Consider the following 19,319-nt stretch of genomic DNA (forward strand, 5'->3'; position numbering starts at 1 on the left):
GGTTTTTCAGTGGCGTTTGGACACTTGGTCACTAAACACAGTTTGGAAAGCTCCATCTTTTTGCTTGCCTGAATTCTGGACAATCCCAGGCTGATGAACTTCTGTCCATCTATAATTAAAGGTTGGCTCCTTATCACAGGAGAGAGGAAATGGAATCACAACCCAGCTAATTTCTCATAAGGAAGGCCTTCTATAAATCAGATAAGAGCTAAAGGGTTTGATTGATGTCTAGGTGATACTAAATCAGAACACGCCGTTGGTCAAAAGTTACTTTATTCTGACGGGTTTGCTATTGAGAAGATCATTTATGATGACATAAAAGCTGGAAATATTGAAAGAGAAGTAGTGTAGCGGGGACACTGAGGTAGGCAGAGGAAAGAAAATGGAAGTTAATGGCTGAAACAATGTGCCACAGCTTGTGAAGGAGGCTGGGATAACAGCAGCAGGGAAAAGAGCAGAGACTGCGTACTCAGAGCATCCCATGTTTGCCTGGAATTTACACTCAGAGGTCTTAAGTTGTCCTGTGTAGCCACATATCTGTCTCTGTTAGACATTCAGTACTGCTTTGCTTCTTTGACTCATTACAAATCTTCACACGGTTTCATGTCTGATGGGTCCGTCTTAACAAGACTTGAAAAGAAGCCACGCTCTGTTGAAAACAAGAGGTTAAGACCTTGAGTTAAAATCCCACAGTGTTCAGTGGCTGAAAACGATGCATCTCAAGGGCTCTGCTGGATAAGGAGTGAATTTTTCTTGGTGTAAACTGCTGGGAGAAATTCACTATTTTAATTTCTGAGCTAAGTGACGTCCACCTGAAGGCAAACCAAACACAAGGAGGTTTTCACCACAGGTATTCAGTGTTCCTTCCTTCACCTAGGAGTGAAAAAACACTTGCGAAGAATATTGACAAAACAGGTGCAAAGCACTTCTTCTTGCTGATCAACTTTGCTATTACATCGCTTTATTTACTCTAAATAACAGAGTGCCTGTGAACCAGTTCCTCCAGCATCACGATGGCTGTCAGCTGCTTTTTAACTCTTGACCCAACATCAGAAGCAGTCAGAGTAATATGGGGGCAGTTCAGCAGAGCAGCAGTGAGCTGGGCTGAGGCAGGGCCTAAGCTCTAGAAGTTGACTCAAGGATTTATGAAATCCCACAACACTTCACCTCTGGCCCTTTGGTTGGGCTAGACCTCTAATTAACACCTCTTGGGAGCTGGAGAAGGATTTCTTCCTAAATGCCAAAGAACTTTAGCACAAGACAGGTGAATCAGCTGGTCAAATACAGCTTGAAGATGAACTGGGACATTGCCTCAATGACACAGACAGGCAGCTGTGGTAAAACTAACCCAGCTCTTACCTTTAAAGCAGAAAGGGAGAGTGAGATTGCCGTCCACACACTGAACAGGCACAGTGTAGGCGCAGGATTTCTCTTTATTCTTGCAGTAGAAGGATATAGTTTCACCATGCATGATGCCTTCCTTAAGATCACTCTGAACTCGTTTCTTCTCCCCTTCGTATAAGACTACAGCTTTCTTTACTGGAATTTTACATGGCTCTGTAAACAATCCAATTATAAGCAACACGTAAGGATGGTTAAAGCTCTGCTTTGAAACATGATTCAAATAGATCCCATGAGAAATTAGTATTAGAGAATGAAAAGTGCTGTGGCCCAAACACATGCAATACTTCTGCTGATATTATGGTACTGAAGAACTTTGCAACCCTGTAAACAGGAGCAAAAAATTCCAGTGAAAGTTTATCCCCAGTGAAATTCCTAACTATATTAAATAGGAAGATGACTGGAAATATTCAGATATAATACATTTTGGTGTCTGATTATTGGAGTCAATTCCAATACATCACTGTATAGAACATTGAATGCTGCAGGTCAGATTATCAGGGCCTTGAAATCACAGCTTCAATTTACTTGTCAGCGGTACTCTTTTAGGAAAATGGAGTCAAATTAGTTTCTATATGTGTACCTTTGCAGGATGGCTTTGTGGACCAGTTCCCTGTCTTCTCACATCGGGAGTGCTTAGGTCCCTCCAGCACGTATCTGGACTGGCAGCTGAAGCTGACACTTTCGTTGTAGTGATATGTTCTACGAACAGCAAAATTTAAGAACCCATTTTCTATTCCAGTTGGAGCAGGACAAGTGACAGCTGCAGAACAGCAACAAAAGAGAAACAAAGCTTTGTCACCGCTTCAGTTCTAAAGGATGCAGTATGTACTTCAAAAATGCATGTAAAATTGTGACGTTGGTTCATTTCAGCATCTTGAATGGGAGAACAGTCAGGGGAAATATTAAATAAATAAAGAATTTAAATACATCTGCTGTGGTTATACCCAAAATGTGGTATCATTTCACTGTGAGATTCTCTAACCTAAGGACGAGGTTGTCTGCCTCTGAGATGAATGCCAGCATTTAGCAGAGAGGTGTCCCCACACTTGGGCAGCCAGGCTGCCTCCACGCTGGTTGCTGTTTCGCAGCCTTGTTTGCACAACCTTCATACCTGCAGCAAATATTTTGTCAACCCCATTTGTGTGCAGTCTTGCAGACGCTGTCAGTGATCACCTTGCATTCATGATTCTGACTTTCAGAATGAGTGTGCCGTATGTTTGCAAATAATATCCTCTTTTTCCCCTGTGAAATAGTTGTTCTTATATGTTGACACATACAATTTTAGGGTTATGTTTCACTGGTGCTGAAAGTCAGTTACCCACCCCTGCACTCCGGAATGCTGCTCCAGGTGCCATCGGCCTGGCAGGTTGCTGTCTCATTTCCAATAAGAGCCAGAGGTGGTACACATTCAAATGCAATTGTGTCCATGAAGTAAGAAACGTTCCCAGGCTTTAAGAGACGGTAAGAAAGGACTCCAAATTCAGGAAGTGAGGGAGGTGCACAGGTCACAGCTGGAAAAATACAGCATTCTTAGAAAGAAAAGCTTAACAACTGAATTGTTGCTGCTATCACAGGAGCAACTTGCTTATAGCTAAAGTAACCCACACAGTGCCTTATGGAAGTATAGCTACCAAAACATAAAAGATCAGGTTAAAAGTCTCAGGAGCTTTTCCACGTGTAATTCATGATTTTTGCTATGTTATTTATACTATGTTATGCAGTATCGTGTTTTTTCCATAAAACTATACAGGACAGATCATAGCAAAAACATGGATAGAAGCTGTAAATTATGTTGCTATCCTCTTTTTTTATACACAGGGAAGATGAATTTAAAGGGATGAACAACTTCCCCTCAGCTGTAAATTGCATCCCTGATCCTGGCCTTTCATAGGTCTTTAAAGTGTATTTCTCTATAATGAGAATCCACATTTCTAAAACTAAATAAAGAAACTACTTCTTGATTGATCCTAATCTTTTTTAGAACACTGAAATGGGAGGCTTCTGAAGAAGAGTATATGTAATTTTGAGTGATGTAAAGGAGCCCTTCCATAATAACAATAAGGATGCAGTAGTTTTGGGGTATCTGAGCACATACGTTGACACTGTGGGGGGATTCCACTCCACTTGCCATCTGACATGCATTGGCTCGTCCTTGACCCAACAAGGGTGTAACTGTAAACAAAAAGATCTGGTTATCAGAAAGCTTAATGAACCTTTTTGTATTGAGAGAAATCAGTTTGTTCTTTGTGAAGATTTCCATTGCCCACATGCAGATTTAACAACATTCCAGTTGTTGAGAAATAGTAGAGAATCCTTCTCTAATTCAAGCACTTACTAACCTGAAGCGAAGTTTAGACTCAAACATGAAAATGTGTTAATATCCAGGTATTACAAATTGCCAGAAAGAATGCTTGATACAACAAGGCATTTCCCCTTCAACTCTATATTCTATTTTAATGTTACAATAATTCCTATAACTGATTAATATTGGGGATATTTTGTATCTATCATATCTGTATCACATAACTGCATCCTAGTAAGTTATTGTTAGTGAAATCAAATCAATACAAGTCCCATTGCTACATTTGATATCATAGGTGGATTAATTTATTCCTTCTCTTGTCTGTTTTGCAGAAGATGGAGTTAACTGAGGTTTTAGTACTCTTCATTGAACTTCGTCCTACAGTTCACCTAGGATCTTCCTAGGTAAGCACTGTTTATTAATCACTTGCTCAGAGTGACTGCATGCTGCCATCAAATATCTCTGCATTTAAGTTAACTATGTTTCTTTAAATGCATCCTCATTTCTAAACCAGGAGGCAGCCTTCAGTAAAAGTGCATTTGCTCCAGGGACTAAATTAGGATTAACCTCATGTTTTCATTTTCTGAGCTTAGAAAGACACGGAAACAAATTTTTCAGCCTCCAGATCCTGACAGCACGATGACTCAGATGGAGATTATCCTTTGTGTGCTGTAGGATTTCATCTCATGATGTAATAAGAGGATTTTAAAAGCAAGGGGAAGTGATCTGGAATGAATCTTTGCATAAAATTTCTGCTACTTTCATGGTTTTCAGGTCTGCAAGACATTGCTTTGGAGTAGCAAAGCCCCAGGATACAATAGTCAGAGCTAAACAGAGAAGGACCCCAGATATGCCATTTTTAAGTCCCTGAAGTGCAGGTGGATTTTAGTGTGGGATTTCCGAAGCTCCTTGGCTTGCAGTGCTGCAGGATGCAATAGTACAACATAGTGCTGTGGTTTAGATTTTTGTACTGAGTGCTTACCCTGGATCACATGAAAAACTTAAAGAACTCCGGTAGTGGAAATCTCTAGAATCAACTGTTCCATGCTGCAAGGGGCCAGGGTTGGGACATCTCTTTGCTGTTAATCAAAGTTTAAAAAAGGATAGTATTATTTCACAAGGCATGAAGCTAACATAGTGGAAACAGGTTGTTCTTAAAGGGACCTGAGTGCTTTCCATGTTTTTCCACTTCTGTGGACTACATTTCATAACCTGTTTTACATTTCTATCAGAACACAGCAATGCTAGTTTCAAAGTTTTTGTGATGAAAATGTTTTTTTGCAGTTGATTGTCAGAGGAAAACAGCTGTAATGCAATTAAATGATGAAAATGAATAGCGATTGATAGGCAGATATTGTCGACCAGTGTATGTCATTTGTAGTATAAGCAACACTGAGATGAGCCCTTACTTACGTAGGCATAAGAGCGTGTTGAGAGGCCACCTGCCATTGGGCTGGCAGATGTACTTCCTCTGGCCGTTGTTGGGGACAAACCCCGGCCTGCAGGTGTATTCAATTTCCTCACCCACGTTATACTCATTTTTGACCACATCGATTGTGGCAAACAGCACTTCTGGTGGCTTGGGACAGACTGGAAGAGAGGAGAAAATATACAAAAAGCAAAGCAGAAAGCTTGAGATATTCAGGTTTCTCTATTACAAGCAATTCTCTTTCTCTGGGTTTCCTCAGTTACGCTCCAGGTTAGGACTTGCTGTTAGGATGTGGAAGGCACTTACCTTTTGCTCCAAGAGCAGAGTGGGTCAGAGCAGCCGCACACAGGAGCAGGGCCAGGGAGTACATTGCTGCCAGCCCACCAGCTTCCCCAGTGACTCTCAGGCCAGTGGTCCCCCCCTTAAAAATAAAGGCATCCATAAAAGGATGGTTACATATTAACTCTTTGTATTTATTCCCACCCAAGTAAACAGAAGATAAAAGGGTCCTTGTGTTGCTGGAATAAAGGATGATACAACCATCACATGTTGTGCTTGCACATAATGCAGGGATTCAAACAGCCTCTACTGAAAATGTCTCCTCTCCGGTTGGTTCTGCAGAGCATCTCCTGCAGGGACTGATGGTTTTGAGGAAACAATATTATCTTCTCAGCATCTGTACAGGCTGAGGATGGTTGGATCAAAATAGAACTGTCATGGAGAAGCTTTTGTTTCTCGCTGGAGCTTGTACTCTTCCATATATGAAAGAGTTATAGAAAAAATTTAAAAGCAAAGTCACAGAATCACAGAATCAAAGTGACTCGTATTGGAGTGACACTGGTGTTGTCGTAGGCCTCCTGTGATAACACCAGCTTAATGGTCGTTTGTGCTGGATGATGATCTGGCCTGTAACAACAGGCTCCATGGGCCTGTTCTGTCTGATTCATGTTGCCAGTCATCATCTTTCAATTAGCAGATAACTAGTTGGCCATTGCTTTACTACTTCTCTCATGATTCACAGTGCCAGCACTGCAGGAAAAGTGAAAGACTGGGTCTGGATTGTGCTTAATTTGTGACAAGGAGCTCAGATTCGAATCGTGTTTTTGGGTGGCATAGAAACTTGTTCTGACTCTGCCACTTGGGGTCATCAAGTCAAAACCATCAACTGATGCTCCGATCAGTGCATTTTTCCTAATTTAGCAGATTTTAATTGCAGGAACATCTCAAGTGCAACCAAAATAACATTTGTGTAATCATTGTTCCCCAGTTTGCTGTTTCTAATCTCAGTATCCTCCTTGCCTGCTGACTCACAGCCTGTGAGGGGGAGTGAGGGACACTGGGAGCTCAGACAAGAAGCTAGGTTATGTCAGATCCTTCCTGCTGTGATCTTAAATACTTTGTTTATTTTTGCTTCATGCATTTTCTCTTTCTGCATTTGCAACACAGACTTTAGCCACAACATTAAACAATTAGGAACATGCTGGTCTTATCAGAAATAAAAATACGTGGATGGCTTGCTCAAAATGTTTACCAAATACACAGTGCCAAAGGGCAAAGTACAATCTCTAAATCAACCAAAACTATAGGCCTGATTTTCTGTTTTCATATCAGCTTATTTCTCCTTTTGTCCCAGTCTACTTCTTCCTTTTCTTTCTCTACAGATTTTTCACCCTTCCCAACACACTGCTGTGCTGTGCTGAACTTTCTTGCATTTGGCTTTTGTCCTTCCTCAGACCTGCTTACTCTTTCACTTGCATGTCTGTGTTTAAAATAGTGCAGGAATAGAGGGACGCGAATTAATCAATTTCGACGCTATGTGAGCAGTTCTCACTGTGCTCAGCAGATGGCAGAATGTACCAAAGTACATGTGCCACACACCTGTAAACTCCAACTGAAGTTTCCTATGCTACTTTGAGAAGTCATATAACAGAAATTGGGCTGAATAAAGCACACACTGACCTTTGCACGTCGCTTAAACAACCATTGTGTGCAGCAACTTCACGACTTCTAAAACTGGAAATAAAGCTTTGAATAATTGCGTATGAAACTGAAAGAGAAGTACTGAAGGATGTGTTCCATGCAACTGCACAGTGACTACCAGTATTGTGATTTATTTGGAAGACATACTCTTCTGAAATAAGAGTCATCAGGATGCATGTTGCCAATAACTCTGCCTTCTTCCATAGCTGCACGGGAGGGATTCACCTCAGCAGAGCATGAATAAACCAGTCTTGTTCTCTCTATATTTGGTGATAATATGCAATTGTTTATATCATTTGACTTCTCATCACATCCATGTGTTATTTATTACTAGAGCTCCTATAAGCCTGGTTATAAAGCAAAACTTTTTGTTAGTGGCCATATAAATGCAAAGCAGACTGATGTTCTCTACCACAAATAGTATTATATTCTAAGGGAAGAAGTGCTGTCTGCGGGCAGGGTAGTATAAAGACACGCTGAGATGATATTGGCTAGCACAATATGCACAGTATCAATGTCACAGCATCCTGTTACCCATTTTTGTGCTAGCACAACCAAAAAGAAGAGTATGTAGGAGGGGTGTGAATGAACTTTGCAGAAGCTGTGCTGCCTGGGCAGAAATACGAAGGGCAGCAAAGCAGAGATCAAGAGTGTGTGTTTGAAAAGATAGCAATCTAATGATGGAGCCCAACGTCACTCACTGAGCAGAGTAGTTTCATTAATGAATAAAAGATGGGGAGAGGATAAGTCAGCAAAGCCATAAAAGTGGAAATGGAAACATGAAAGAGTTTAAAACAAAAAATAAAAACTGGGAGAAAAAATGGAGGGATACTAAAAGAAAAATGATGAAAACCAGCCTATATAGCAGCATTCTTACTTGATACCAGGGGTCAACTGGAGCTGTCAAGACAAGAGGAGATACACTGTGGTAATTGGGACACAGGATAATAAGCGGCTGGACAAAGACTTTCAGGCAGAAATGGTCTCTCCGAGAGATATTTTGCAGAAAGTTTGCAGGAACAAGACAGACTGGAGGTCAGGTCACCAAAGTAACTTCTCCCCAGCTAATGAGCCAGACTTTCCTTTAATCTCTCCACCTGCTCCTCCAACTGATGCTATCGTTTTCATGATCTCATAGGATTTGTCACACCTCTGCTGCTGCCACGGGCTTGCTGGCAGTCTGTCCTTCTAGGTGATATGTTGGGTCATGTCAGCCACCATTCCCAAGGAGTGTTCTTCAGCCATAAAATGTGTGATATAGCCCACTCAGTTCAAAATGCAGATGTTTCTCGAATCACACAGAATGTATTGCTTAAGGACACCGAGATAAAATATTAAAGAGATTGAATGCAGTTCTCCTTTTGTGCCAGCATCCCCTTAGTGAGGTCCTCTCTCTCTGGCATGAAAGCTGGGTTTGGAGCTGTTCTTGGACCAACATCATCTTTATCCTACAAAGAGGAGACACTCAGATTCCAGCTTATTTCTTGTTGTTCCTTTTGTTTCACGCATCCATCACTGGGTTTGTAGGTGTGTGTGCCTTCTGCTCTCTCTGGATATGAGGAGATGACGGTCAGATGGTTCACGGCTGACTCCATGCTCCTCTATGGGAGCAGGTGTTAAGTTGCAGGTCCAATCATTGCCCTTCGTGTTGCTGTGATAGTTCTATTAATATTTGTTCAAAGTTCATTTATGCTCTGCACAAACAGTTTTATCACCTCCACTCCATACATCCGATATTGGAGTGCTCCATAGCACTGAAGAGATAACAAATGTAAGAAGGTAAACTGCATCATTTCCAGCCTTAAAGAAAAATAATTGCCTTTAGTTCTGGCCAAGCTGAGGCTATTTCCTAAATAGTGGTTCCATTTAATATTTAATATAGAGCTGTGTAGATAATTTAGCTTTATGTATTCACGCTTAGCAAAATATTCAGCCAACCAAAAGCCAAGATCCATCTGCACTGAATTAGTTTTCCAGTCAATGTTCCCTACCTGCTGAAAGTAAACACGTGGTAATTTACACTGACCTGGAAGGACGTCTTGCTGACATCAAAAGTAAACAACACCTGTGTAACTTTTGAAAATAGTCACATAATTTAGGGTTAAATGGCACTTTGATTTCAGTAACAGAAGATAGTGCAAAAGTTATCATTTCAGTCCTCAGGTCTCTTGAAGCATCCAGCACTTTACAGGAGGTGTGGTATGAGAATACCCATTTTTGTATTAACCTGAGCTGCTGGTGAGCTGACAGGAGCAGTTCCCCAGGTCTGAGCAGGTCTGTGCCATTGCACAGAGATCTTCCATTTTTCACATACATTCAACTCACATTGTATAAAACCAGAGAGTATTTTAAAGCCACTTCCTCCTCTCCGCCTTCTCATTTCCTGCACAGAAAATCCCGTGAATCTCTCACAGTTGTACTGCAACACAAATATTGTAAAACAGTCTGTTCCTCTGATTATTTTTTCTGAGTTTTCTCTTTAAAATAATCCTGTGCTATATATCAGGAATGTTGAAATATGAAGACTTGGGGGCAAATTGTTCTCCATCAAAGTTTGACTCTGCAGTGGCCAGCCAGGTTAATGGGGAGATTGGAGAAGGCAGGGTACTTACCCAGCTCAAATCAAACCCAGTATTTTCTCTTACAAAGCCTGAAAATACGTTTTCTAGATTCCTTTCATCATTAATCTTCTGCTTTCCATGAAGTTGGATTTCCATGAGAGCTTCATTATAGAAATGTACTGCCTCAGGCTGTCATATTGTTTACAAGTTGGGGAGAGTTCAGCCCCAGCCAGGATCTCACACGGGTTCTCCCATAGAAGCGCAGTGCAGCAGGGAGGCACTTTGTGCTTCCAGTACATCAGGAACACCATTAACATTTCACCACTTTGCAATCCAGTGGAGCAATCCTCACAAGCTTCCATTCCAGAGTGACTCCATTGCTCTGATGAGGACTTCTATGGGTAAATGAGAGCACTTTTATGCTGCCTCTGCCTCCCTTGGCACATCACCACTGTACTATCAGAAAGCCCAGCTAACGCCAGATTTACTTACTGCCGTTCTTCGGTTATCCAAATGACAGATTAGGGGATCAATAATTAAGGAGTTGTTAGATGTATTCATCCACATCAAAAACTTCATTTAAAAGTGCGTGTGTCTCAGAGCAGCCGAGAATCAATGAGCTTTGGCAGTGTCAGAGGCTTCTGCTGCTATTGCCAAATAAATCAGCAGCTTCAATCTAGAGAGATCCTCTGATCTCTATTAACCCATGGATATGATCTGTGAAATTCTTTCTGGGGAGAATTCCAGAGTGTTCCAGATGAACAAATTCATCTTCTTTGCTATTCTACTCCTGTGCTGTGTACGATGTAATCAAAAGGTGGGTACTGGTCTCCCTTACAGCCAAAACCCAAACCCTCACAAGGCAGGCTGGGGCTCCTCAGTGCTTCATGGGGGAGTTCATAGGGGATTTCATCACTGTTTTTATGCCTAACTTGAATCAAGTGATATGGAATTAACAACATAACAAGACTAGAAATTTGTGCCAAATTTTTGTTAGTCAACACAAATAATTGACTGTAATATTTCCTCGTATGTTTTTAATCTGGTTCTTTTAGCAGATTTACTCCAAAAGGAGAATTTTCCCACTTCGATGTTGTCTGAAAAAACTGAAAAATCTCAGAACTGGAAATTTCATAAAAAATTGGATCCAGGTTAAGGCCATCGACCTGTAGAAGCTGAATTTGAAGTTTTCTTGAATATATAAACTGAAGTGAGTTTAGTACTAATGTGATAGGGAAGATCAGTTTGCCCTGTGCTGGATGTTCCGCACAAAACTCCTGCGGCTGTTTCAGCTCCTTGATGTGCTCTGTGTCTGCTGCTCCTGACATCTCATTATCCTGCGTCTGGATCCTGTTCACAGACTGATCTCGTACCAAACAGCATGGCGCTTTTATTGTATGGACCATTAGACAGTACGAAGATATCAATAAACTAATTTCAGTTTGTGACAGCCTCCCATCTCCAGCAATAAATCCAGGGCACAGCGTCTCTAAGAGGAAGCAGGTTTTGAAGGGGCCGGTATCGATAACTGGAATCAGATTTTCAGAAGGGCTTAAATTCTATTTGGACGACTAAATGGAGGTCATGCTTTCCAAAGTGCTCGCCTTATTCAAGTAAGTTTTTGTCATACTGGGTTCTTTGGAAAATGTAGCTACCTATTTCAGTTACAGAAGGACACGTTACCAATCTTCACATGCAGATGTATCTCTGGAAACATGGATTCTAATGCTGTTAGGTGTTTTTTATGGTGAAAAGTATATAACAGAGGACAGTTTTCTTTCTCTACTCATCGCACATGAAGACACAAAGACATTGTCAACATTTTGGCAATGAAATGGAATTGCAGATGTTCCAATGTGGCCAGTGCTGAGACCAGTGACATTCTCATAAACTGAAGTTCTGAAATGAGATGTACGAATGCTTTGGAAAGGGCAAGTCTATGAAGTGCTTAATATTTCTCATACAAGTTGAAAATACTCAGCACATGTACATCTTTGCTACTCCCATTTATTTCATTGCTGTCTGTATTTCTGGAAATAGCCTCGTGTTTCCCACCCCGTATTATCTAAGCATGCATTCAGTAACAAGGGGATCATTTTATTTTTGCATGGACATCAAAGTAGTCAAGTTCAGTAAGATTAGCCCACTGTTCAAGTTGGCTCCAAGCCTTTCTGAAGGGAGCTGCCTACCCAGCTCCTATCTCATCAACATGAGAGTATGGCTGGAACAAAATCCCCTGGCACCCGGGCGAGGGATGTCCTGTCATTCTTCTTCCTTAGCAGCACTGCGGGCGTTTGGTTTTAAAATGATATTTTCTGGAACAAAGCTATTTTTGAATGCAGTTCACACTGGAAGAACATCTGTAGCTTTTTGTATTCTTGCAAGCAGCAGCTCTGAGTTATTAAGGTCACCACGCCTTGTGGAACTGAATGGTAACATGGGACTTACTTAATGCAACCTAAAGAGATGTTCCCCTGTTATGATATGTATTAGGCTGCTAATCTTTTCAGTCTTTAATCCACAATACTGGATTAAAAGACCAAAAATAGACTCTGCTGTCTTTAAAGGACAGTTCCTGTTGGGCTTTTTGTTTGTTTGTTTTGGAAAACGAAAATTCCAGTGGGGAATCAAATGAACACTGAGCACTCCCAGAGCCCTTCTTCTCACTGTGTCTTCAAGACAGAGAGGTTTCCCACACTTCATTTTTCACTCAACTGACACTTTGGTATTTGAATTTTTTCCTTCTTAAATGAACGTCAGCTTGCTTTGTGCACCACGCTTTTCTCTTTTCAGTTCCTCTAAATTAAACAAATATTTTAAAGCTGTGTTTGCCCAGCCAGACTCCTGTCATTTCCATTATTAGTGTTTCCAGAAGTGTAAACACTTGTGCAGAGCGCAGCCGGACCTGGAACAATTGGAAATCTTGCCATTGGAAACAGCATTCAGCTTTCTCCCTGTCAACGTGTCATAACATAATGGTGGCACACAAAGAAGGGCATATCCTGTATACTCCAGCTGATAGGTTTTGTTTTCCTCTCAGTCATTCTCTAGAATAAACCAACTGTGACATGTAAGTCTCTGTTTCTTACACCTGTGATAAGTGATGCTCAGCTGTCAGAAGTAATGATTTGCAGCACAATGTGTAGTGTCTGTTTACGTCTCATATTTGCTTGGTGAAATAAGCTTGCTTGTACAAAATTATCGTCCCTTCCAATAGAATATTTGTTTGAATTCTGTGGAAGATACACTGCACTTTGCTGTTCACATCGAAATAATGGGATATTTCTCTTTTGCTTTGGTGTCAGTGAGATGACACCATGCGGCCCATAAACAACACAAAGAAGCTGTAGCTGTTGCCCTGACATTGTGTAGATGTGCCAGTCTGTACCCAAAGCAGATGCTTTGCAGCACACCAGCAGTACAGAATAAGTTGCTTGTCCTGGTTTAGGGTCAGAAAGCACAGACAGAATAACAACAGATCACAGAAAGGCTTCAGTGTAGGCGCTGCTCTTCTCCATGTTTCTGATGGACAGATTTTACTATTCAAAGCACTGTATTTACACAAGCTACCAGAGCTCCTTTAACCCATTCATTTAAACCCCACATATACAGTTAACATTTTGCACCAAAACAACTGGGAAAAAAAAGAAGTAGAGATTGAGGATGACATTTCATCATCTGGCAGCTGACTGCTTTCACTCTGTGGAGGTTCCTGGCCTGTGGTTAACAACACCTGACCTTCTTTTCCAAAGATATTTGCCCACCCCCATGCGCGTGGCAGCCTCCTGCATCAGTGCCAATCCTCGTGCTTGGTTCTGCTGGGCAAGGATTCCAGGGGCCCATTGTCTATCAAAAGAACCACCTACTTTGTTTCCTTTGAACCTGTGTGCCATGTTTCTCTAAACACAATAATAGAGGCGCTCTTGTTTGGCTGGCACAAGAGAGGGTTGTTCTTTTCAACGTGCTTTGAGTGCTTTATTTGTGTTTCCAAGTCTGAGCCTTTCTGCCTTTTTTTTTTCTTTTTTTTTTTTTTTTTCATGTGTATGGTTAAGGACCGAAATTTGCCTACACAAGAGGATTGTTCTGATGCATTCAAAAAGAATGGGAATTACTTTTTGGAAGCGATGCTGACAATTTTGCAGAGAGATTGCTGGTGGGAAGGACAAACTGCAAAACAACGGTGATAACAAACAATCCAGCTGAGGCAGAAATGTGTATTTATACAATCTAGAAAGAGACAAAAAAAACATGAAGCGCCCCAAAGGGCCACCATCACATTTCAGTGTGTAGCAGCATCAAGCTCTGATTCAGCTCCATAGGTAGGAGATATTTCAGCGTGCTCCTAATGCGCCTGAGGTGTGAGAAAGGAAAACAACCGGTTGTCACTCAGTGTTCTGATGAGAACATTGATATGAAAAATGAAGATCTATTTTACCCTCAGCGTTCCGTATATCACCAGCCTTTTATTTCTAGCCCTATGGTGTGCAGCGGGGATAACTCACAGCTCTCTGTGAGCTTTGCACCACTTTCAGTGATCTGTAGATTGAAATAATGGCACCATATACATGCAACAAAGGAAAGCAGGACTTTCCTAACTGGTGTGTATCAGTGAGTTGCGATTTCATCCCTTGCAAATGACCATGTTTTATCAAATGCCATTTTCTTTTTGTCCCAAATTCTTTGGCAGTAATTTTTTCTGTGAAATTCCATCTCTTGTAAGACTGTTTTCCTACACTCAGCCTTCTTTCTGACTGCTTCAGTACACACACTCAAGCTTTCACATTAGTGAACAAGCTGTCACATGGAACAATTTGATAATAAACTCTGTCTACAGATCCAGTGTTTCCTAACCTTCAGTATCATGAACTTCAGGGAGGAAAGGCAGAAAAGAGAATCTGAGTAAGTACAGAAAGACACTGAATTAAACAGACCTTGAATACATAGATGCAGAAAGACTCCAAGATACCAGTGTTGGTACAGGAAGATGCAAAGCAGGCACAGTGAGGATGGGTCAGTGGTTGGACAGGATGCTCTCAGTGCTCGTTTCCAACCTGATTCTGTGGTTGTATGAACATACTCCTGCCTCCCTGCACAGCTCCAGCAGGAGACAGAAGAAGGCTCACACATGTATTTACTCTGCCACATCCTACCTTTTTCTAAGTCTTGGAAACACGTACGGTACACTGTTGCCAAAGTGTCTGCATAAGAGTAAGAAACAATGCTGCTGCTGAATGCCTAACAGGAGCTGGAAAACCTGTAGCAGTAGTGGGCATGGTGTCCTGATTAACAGCTACTGATTTGAGAATGGGAGCCTCAAAACTAAACTGTGGATGATTTCAAAGAGAGAAGCAAAGATTGTGTTGTATGGAGAAAAAATAACAGGAAAAGCCGGCTTTGGATTTTGACAGAATCCTGGATATTAGTGGAAACTGGTGGTGAGTTTAAATTTGTTATGGCAAACCATTATTCCACAATAACTGCTGGAACAAATGTCTCATAAGCTGACTGAAAATTCCTTTGAAGGATGAGATTGGATGAAGGAAATAGTTTTTATACAAGTTTGCAATGAATTCATCCTTCCGGACAGGAATCTTGCTGCTCGTACTGATGGCTCTCTACAAGAGGAAGTGATTGTAATTTGTTTTGAAATATAAGGAGAAATGGGGCTGTGAACTTCCGTATAGGTCTATAGCAGGAAGTGATTCCTTCTTCAGTTGCATACTTCTAAGAAGCAGGAAATAATAAAAGAGAGAAACAACTGCGTGTGATGAAGGTGTTCTCTTTGCCTTTGGCTTTGAGCTGATCTGATGCAGAGTGCATATATCAGAACAATCCAGGACCTTTCTCTGGGACACTTACAGACCTGGGATGATATTGATACAGATACAGCCCTGGAGGAGCTGAGTTTGTTACAGCAATCATCTTCACAGACACATCATGCAATGGGACCTTCCAGTGGAGGAATATTCATACATGAGTCAATTTTTTATCAGGTGACTCTATAAACCGATTTGGAGTTGGAAAATCTGAATCTGCTCTGATTTAATAACCACTTATATGCCTGAACACAGACGACAGTACTGACTCCTTGGCCAGATGGCCTGACTCAGAAACAAACTGCAGTGCTACCCGAAGCAGAAGGGCAAAACTGGGGCTGCTGATGGTGCTGTGTGTGCTCAGACTGGCAGACTGCTTTCCTCCAGCAATTCACAGAGGAAGTGTGAGTTCCTGTAGCACCCGCAGGACCTGCAGGCAGAGGAAATTGGATGTCCAGGCTGTTAAAAGCTGATGTTGGGATGCATATGCTAAAAGCATCTGGTGAGTGGGACATGGCATCCCTTCATAGCGCCGCTGTGACATTTCCTGGACGTGGTGAAAAATCCTGATGTTTAAACACAAATTGACATACATGCAGAATTTTGTGTATTAAAGCCTTGTGCAAGTGAGATGTATCCAAAATACTGTGGTCAGGGGAGTTGTACATTACTTACAGTAAGAGCAGGTTAGAATACCATAATGCTTTACCTAATCTGAGGGTTGCTATGCACTCATAATGGATTTTTTCCCTTGCCTAATAGCCATATTCATAATATACAGAAAATGGGCAGGGTTTGACATGCAGTGAGGCAGAGGAGTGACCCCAATGTGATCTCAGTGTCACAACTGTGGCTTTTCCCCGGGGCCTAACGAGGCGATCAGCAGGTGCTAGAAATAGGAGCCTGGGACACATGCCAGGGTTTCAGTGAATGAATCTCAACCAGAGCTGCTCTCAGGGAAGACACTGGAATGCAAAATGATTCAGCAGGTTTGGGAGATCTTAAGGAACTACATAATTTCTAAAGTCCCCCAAATTCAATGCAATGGAGGTGTGTCTGAACAGTCGGGTTCTCCGGTTTCAGTGGCTCTTGTTTGTAAGACAGCACTAAAGGAAAAACAAAGAAGAATGCATTCCATATTTCTTGATAGAATACTTAATGAGAGTACAAAATGTTTCTCAGTGCTCCTCGTGCTTTGGCATAAGTTAATTAAGACAAGAAAAAATCCAATCCCTCTGAAGAGAAATAAGGGCTTTCAAACATCTGTGCACAATAGGTAGAAACCAAAGGCAAAATCTTTCTATTTTATTGAATTTCAGATCAAATTTGAAAGCGGTTGCTTGCAAAATAAGAGCCTGTGAAGTAAGGGCACATGGTAGTACTTGGGCTGACTGGCACACGGGCTGATTCTTTAAGTGCAAAATAAAGGAAGTCTGGCCCTGTCCCCAGCTCTTTGGTGCGAGGCTGTGGTGTGTCAGCTCAGCCAGGCTGCACCCAGAAACCCAAGCTGGCACAGCAAGAGTAAGAGAGATAACGTGTGACGATTGCAGCGGTAAATGTCTGTGCTCAACTTCTCCCATCAGCAAATGAGACTTAATTGGAATTAATTGGCCTTCTTTCGTTCTTGTGAAATACTGCATAGTGTACACGTTTACAGAGACAGGTGTGGAACGGCGTGGGGCAGAGGAACTTTTAGTCACAGAATCAAAGAACTGTAGGGGTTGGAAGGGAGCTCTGGAGAATCCCCAGTATGAATTCTTATGTTCAGTTTGTGCCCATTGCCCCTTGTCCTGTTGTTGGGCACTGCCAGAAAGAGTCCGGCTCCAACCCCTTGGCCTTTCAGTTACTGATGAGCATTGCTCAGCTCCCTCTCTGCCTTCCCTTCCCCAGGCCCCAGGGCTCTCAGCCTGTCCCCATCAGGAGGTGCTCCAGGCCCCCACCATCTCTGCACCCTCCTCTGGGCTCCCTCCAGCAGTTCCGTCTGGGCTCAATGCTCCAGCTTTGCCCCCGAGGGGCACCTTCCTGCCCTGCCCTGCGATGCCCCCCACGGAACCACTGGCCTTCCTGGCCACCAGGGCACACTGCTGCCTCATGACAACGCGCAGCCGTTCTCCATATGTGAAAATACTCGGCAATAACACTTTTATTTTTTGATAGCGATTAGGACTTGTTTCCTAATCACACACGGAGTCTTTTCAGACGCACACGGCTGTGCTTTATGCCCTGTTTTCCTGAATGCACGGAGTTACTGTACGGATCGCTGTAGGAAATGATATCTGTGCTGGGTGAATACAATGTTTCCAAGTCCTGGGACAGTGTGATGTGAACAGGAACAGAGCTGTTACTTACAGAGCGTTACAGGGCACGAAAACGGGACAGAAGCGGCTGTGCTTGAGTGCGCACACCCAGTAGTGGAGTTGCCTGCCCTCTTCCTGCCCGTCCCATCGCAGCGATGGGTGCTGCCCGGTAACGCCAACGCAGCGGGCGCTGCTGCGGGGCCGCTCTTCCTCCTCCGCACGTATCGAAGGGCAGCGGGCGGTGCGGCTGCGTGAGCGCTGCGGGGCGGGGAGCGGGGAGCACCGGGCGGCACCTCCATCAGCGGCGGAGGGACGGGAGGAGGAAGGAATCGAGTGTCGGACCGCTGCTACATTCGCGTGTCAACGGGGACCGCGGCCCCGACCGCAGCAGGTGCCGCCCCCACGGGTCGGGGGGAGCTGGGGGCGGCCCCGGGTCCGCCCCGCCCCGCAGCGGCCGGGGGCTCGTTCTGCCCCGCGGGCGGAGCGGCGACGCGGGGTCGGGATTCTCCTCCTCCTCGCACCGACGTCAGGCTCGGGAGCGGGAGGCAGCGCCCGCCGCCGCCGCAGCGTTGCCAGAGGTTCGGCGGCCGCCGGACGGGGCGGACGTCGGGGCGGCTCCCGGCGGGCAGAGCGGCATGGCCGACGTGTTCCAGGGCTCCGAGCCCGGTGCGGCCCCGGACGCGGCGCGGCGTTTTGCTCGTAAAGGGGCCCTGAGACAGAAAAACGTGCACGAGGTGAAGGAGCACAAATTCATCGCGCGCTTCTTCAAGCAGCCCACCTTCTGCAGCCACTGCACCGACTTCATCTGGTGAGAGACGGCCCCGAGCCGCCCCCTTTCCCCGCTGCGGTCTCCTCCTCCTCCTCCCCCTGCGCCCACCTCCGCCCCCGCTTCCCCCAGCGCCTCCTCTCGGTGCCGTCGCTCCGGGCAGGTGAAGCCGCGGTCCCCGGGCGAGCAGCGCTCCCCGCCCCGTCGCTCATCGCGTTGCCCCACGGCCCCGTCTCCTCCCCCGGCTGCGCTTTGCGGCCCGGCTCGCGGTCGCTGAGCACCGTGGCACACACAAGTTGTGCGGCCCCGCCTGGAACTTTGAGCTCGATTTATTTCCTCTGGCTGGGAAAGCACGGTAACACCCCTGCTGAGAGGAGAGTTCTCCGAGGGAATGGCTCCTGCTAGAGGGAGGGGAGGAAAACTTCCTCCAACACCCTCATTACTCAGCCTCTTGGGGAAAACACGCACCGAACCCTCCTGCCGTGCCCTCCTCTGGGCAGCAGCGCAGCTCCGCCGCCGGCCGAGCACGGAGCGGCCCCGAGCTGGAGCTGGGGCTGGGAACGGGAATGGATCGGGCTCGGGGTTGGAGCTGGATCCGCTGGGGTGTGAGGGCAGCTGCCCGTTTGAGAGCTGGGTTCATTGCTGGGTGTGCGTCCAGATCTTCTCACCTGGGTACTGAGCACAGCCTGCCTGGCAGAGCATCCCTCCTTTGCATGCTAGAGGGGAGAAATATGTACTAGAAATGCTTAACATACATTTGCAGA

The 19,319-nt window shown here is 44.1% G+C and overlaps 2 protein-coding genes across 3 annotated transcripts in view; one reads left to right on the plus strand and one right to left on the minus strand.

Annotated features, from left to right (window-relative positions):
• Positions 1–256: 256 nt before the first annotated feature.
• On the minus strand, positions 257–5,574 carry APOH (apolipoprotein H). Its single transcript, XM_015880169.2, has 8 exons — positions 5,442–5,574; positions 5,120–5,296; positions 4,689–4,785; positions 3,500–3,576; positions 2,727–2,915; positions 1,985–2,164; positions 1,360–1,557; positions 257–649 (listed from the first exon to the last, which is right to left on the minus strand). The coding sequence occupies exons 1-8, from the start codon at positions 5,503–5,505 to the stop codon at positions 582–584; spliced, it is 1,050 nt and encodes a 349-aa protein (XP_015735655.1). The 5' UTR covers positions 5,506–5,574; the 3' UTR covers positions 257–581.
• Positions 5,575–18,297: 12,723 nt separating this feature from the next.
• PRKCA (protein kinase C alpha) overlaps positions 18,298–19,319 on the plus strand; it is a 104,084-nt gene continuing 103,062 nt past the window's right edge. The window contains exon 1 of one of the 2 annotated variants that reach the window (XM_015879946.2): positions 18,298–18,597. In XM_015879946.2, the coding sequence (XP_015735432.1) occupies positions 18,425–18,597 (173 nt within the window). In that variant the 5' untranslated portion in view covers positions 18,298–18,424. The remainder of the gene's footprint in view (positions 18,598–19,319) is intronic. The other variant, XM_015879947.2, reaches the window with a different exon arrangement.

Source organism: Coturnix japonica, chromosome 18, assembly GCF_001577835.2.
Source record: "Coturnix japonica isolate 7356 chromosome 18, Coturnix japonica 2.1, whole genome shotgun sequence".
NCBI lineage: Eukaryota > Metazoa > Chordata > Aves > Galliformes > Phasianidae > Coturnix > Coturnix japonica.

Excerpts from the sequence above, each read along its gene's own strand:
- APOH (XM_015880169.2), bottom strand. The coding sequence starts at position 5,505 with ATGTACTCCCTGGCCCTGCTCCTGTGTGCGGCTGCTCTGACCCACTCT. Across the intron at positions 2,916-3,499 it reads AATCCCCCCACAGTGTCAAC|CTGTGACCTGTGCACCTCCC; the intron begins GTATGTGCTCAG and ends GTATTTTTCCAG. Across the intron at positions 650-1,359 it reads TCTCCCTTTCTGCTTTAAAG|AGCGTGGCTTCTTTTCAAGT; the intron begins GTAAGAGCTGGG and ends TGTTTTCAACAG.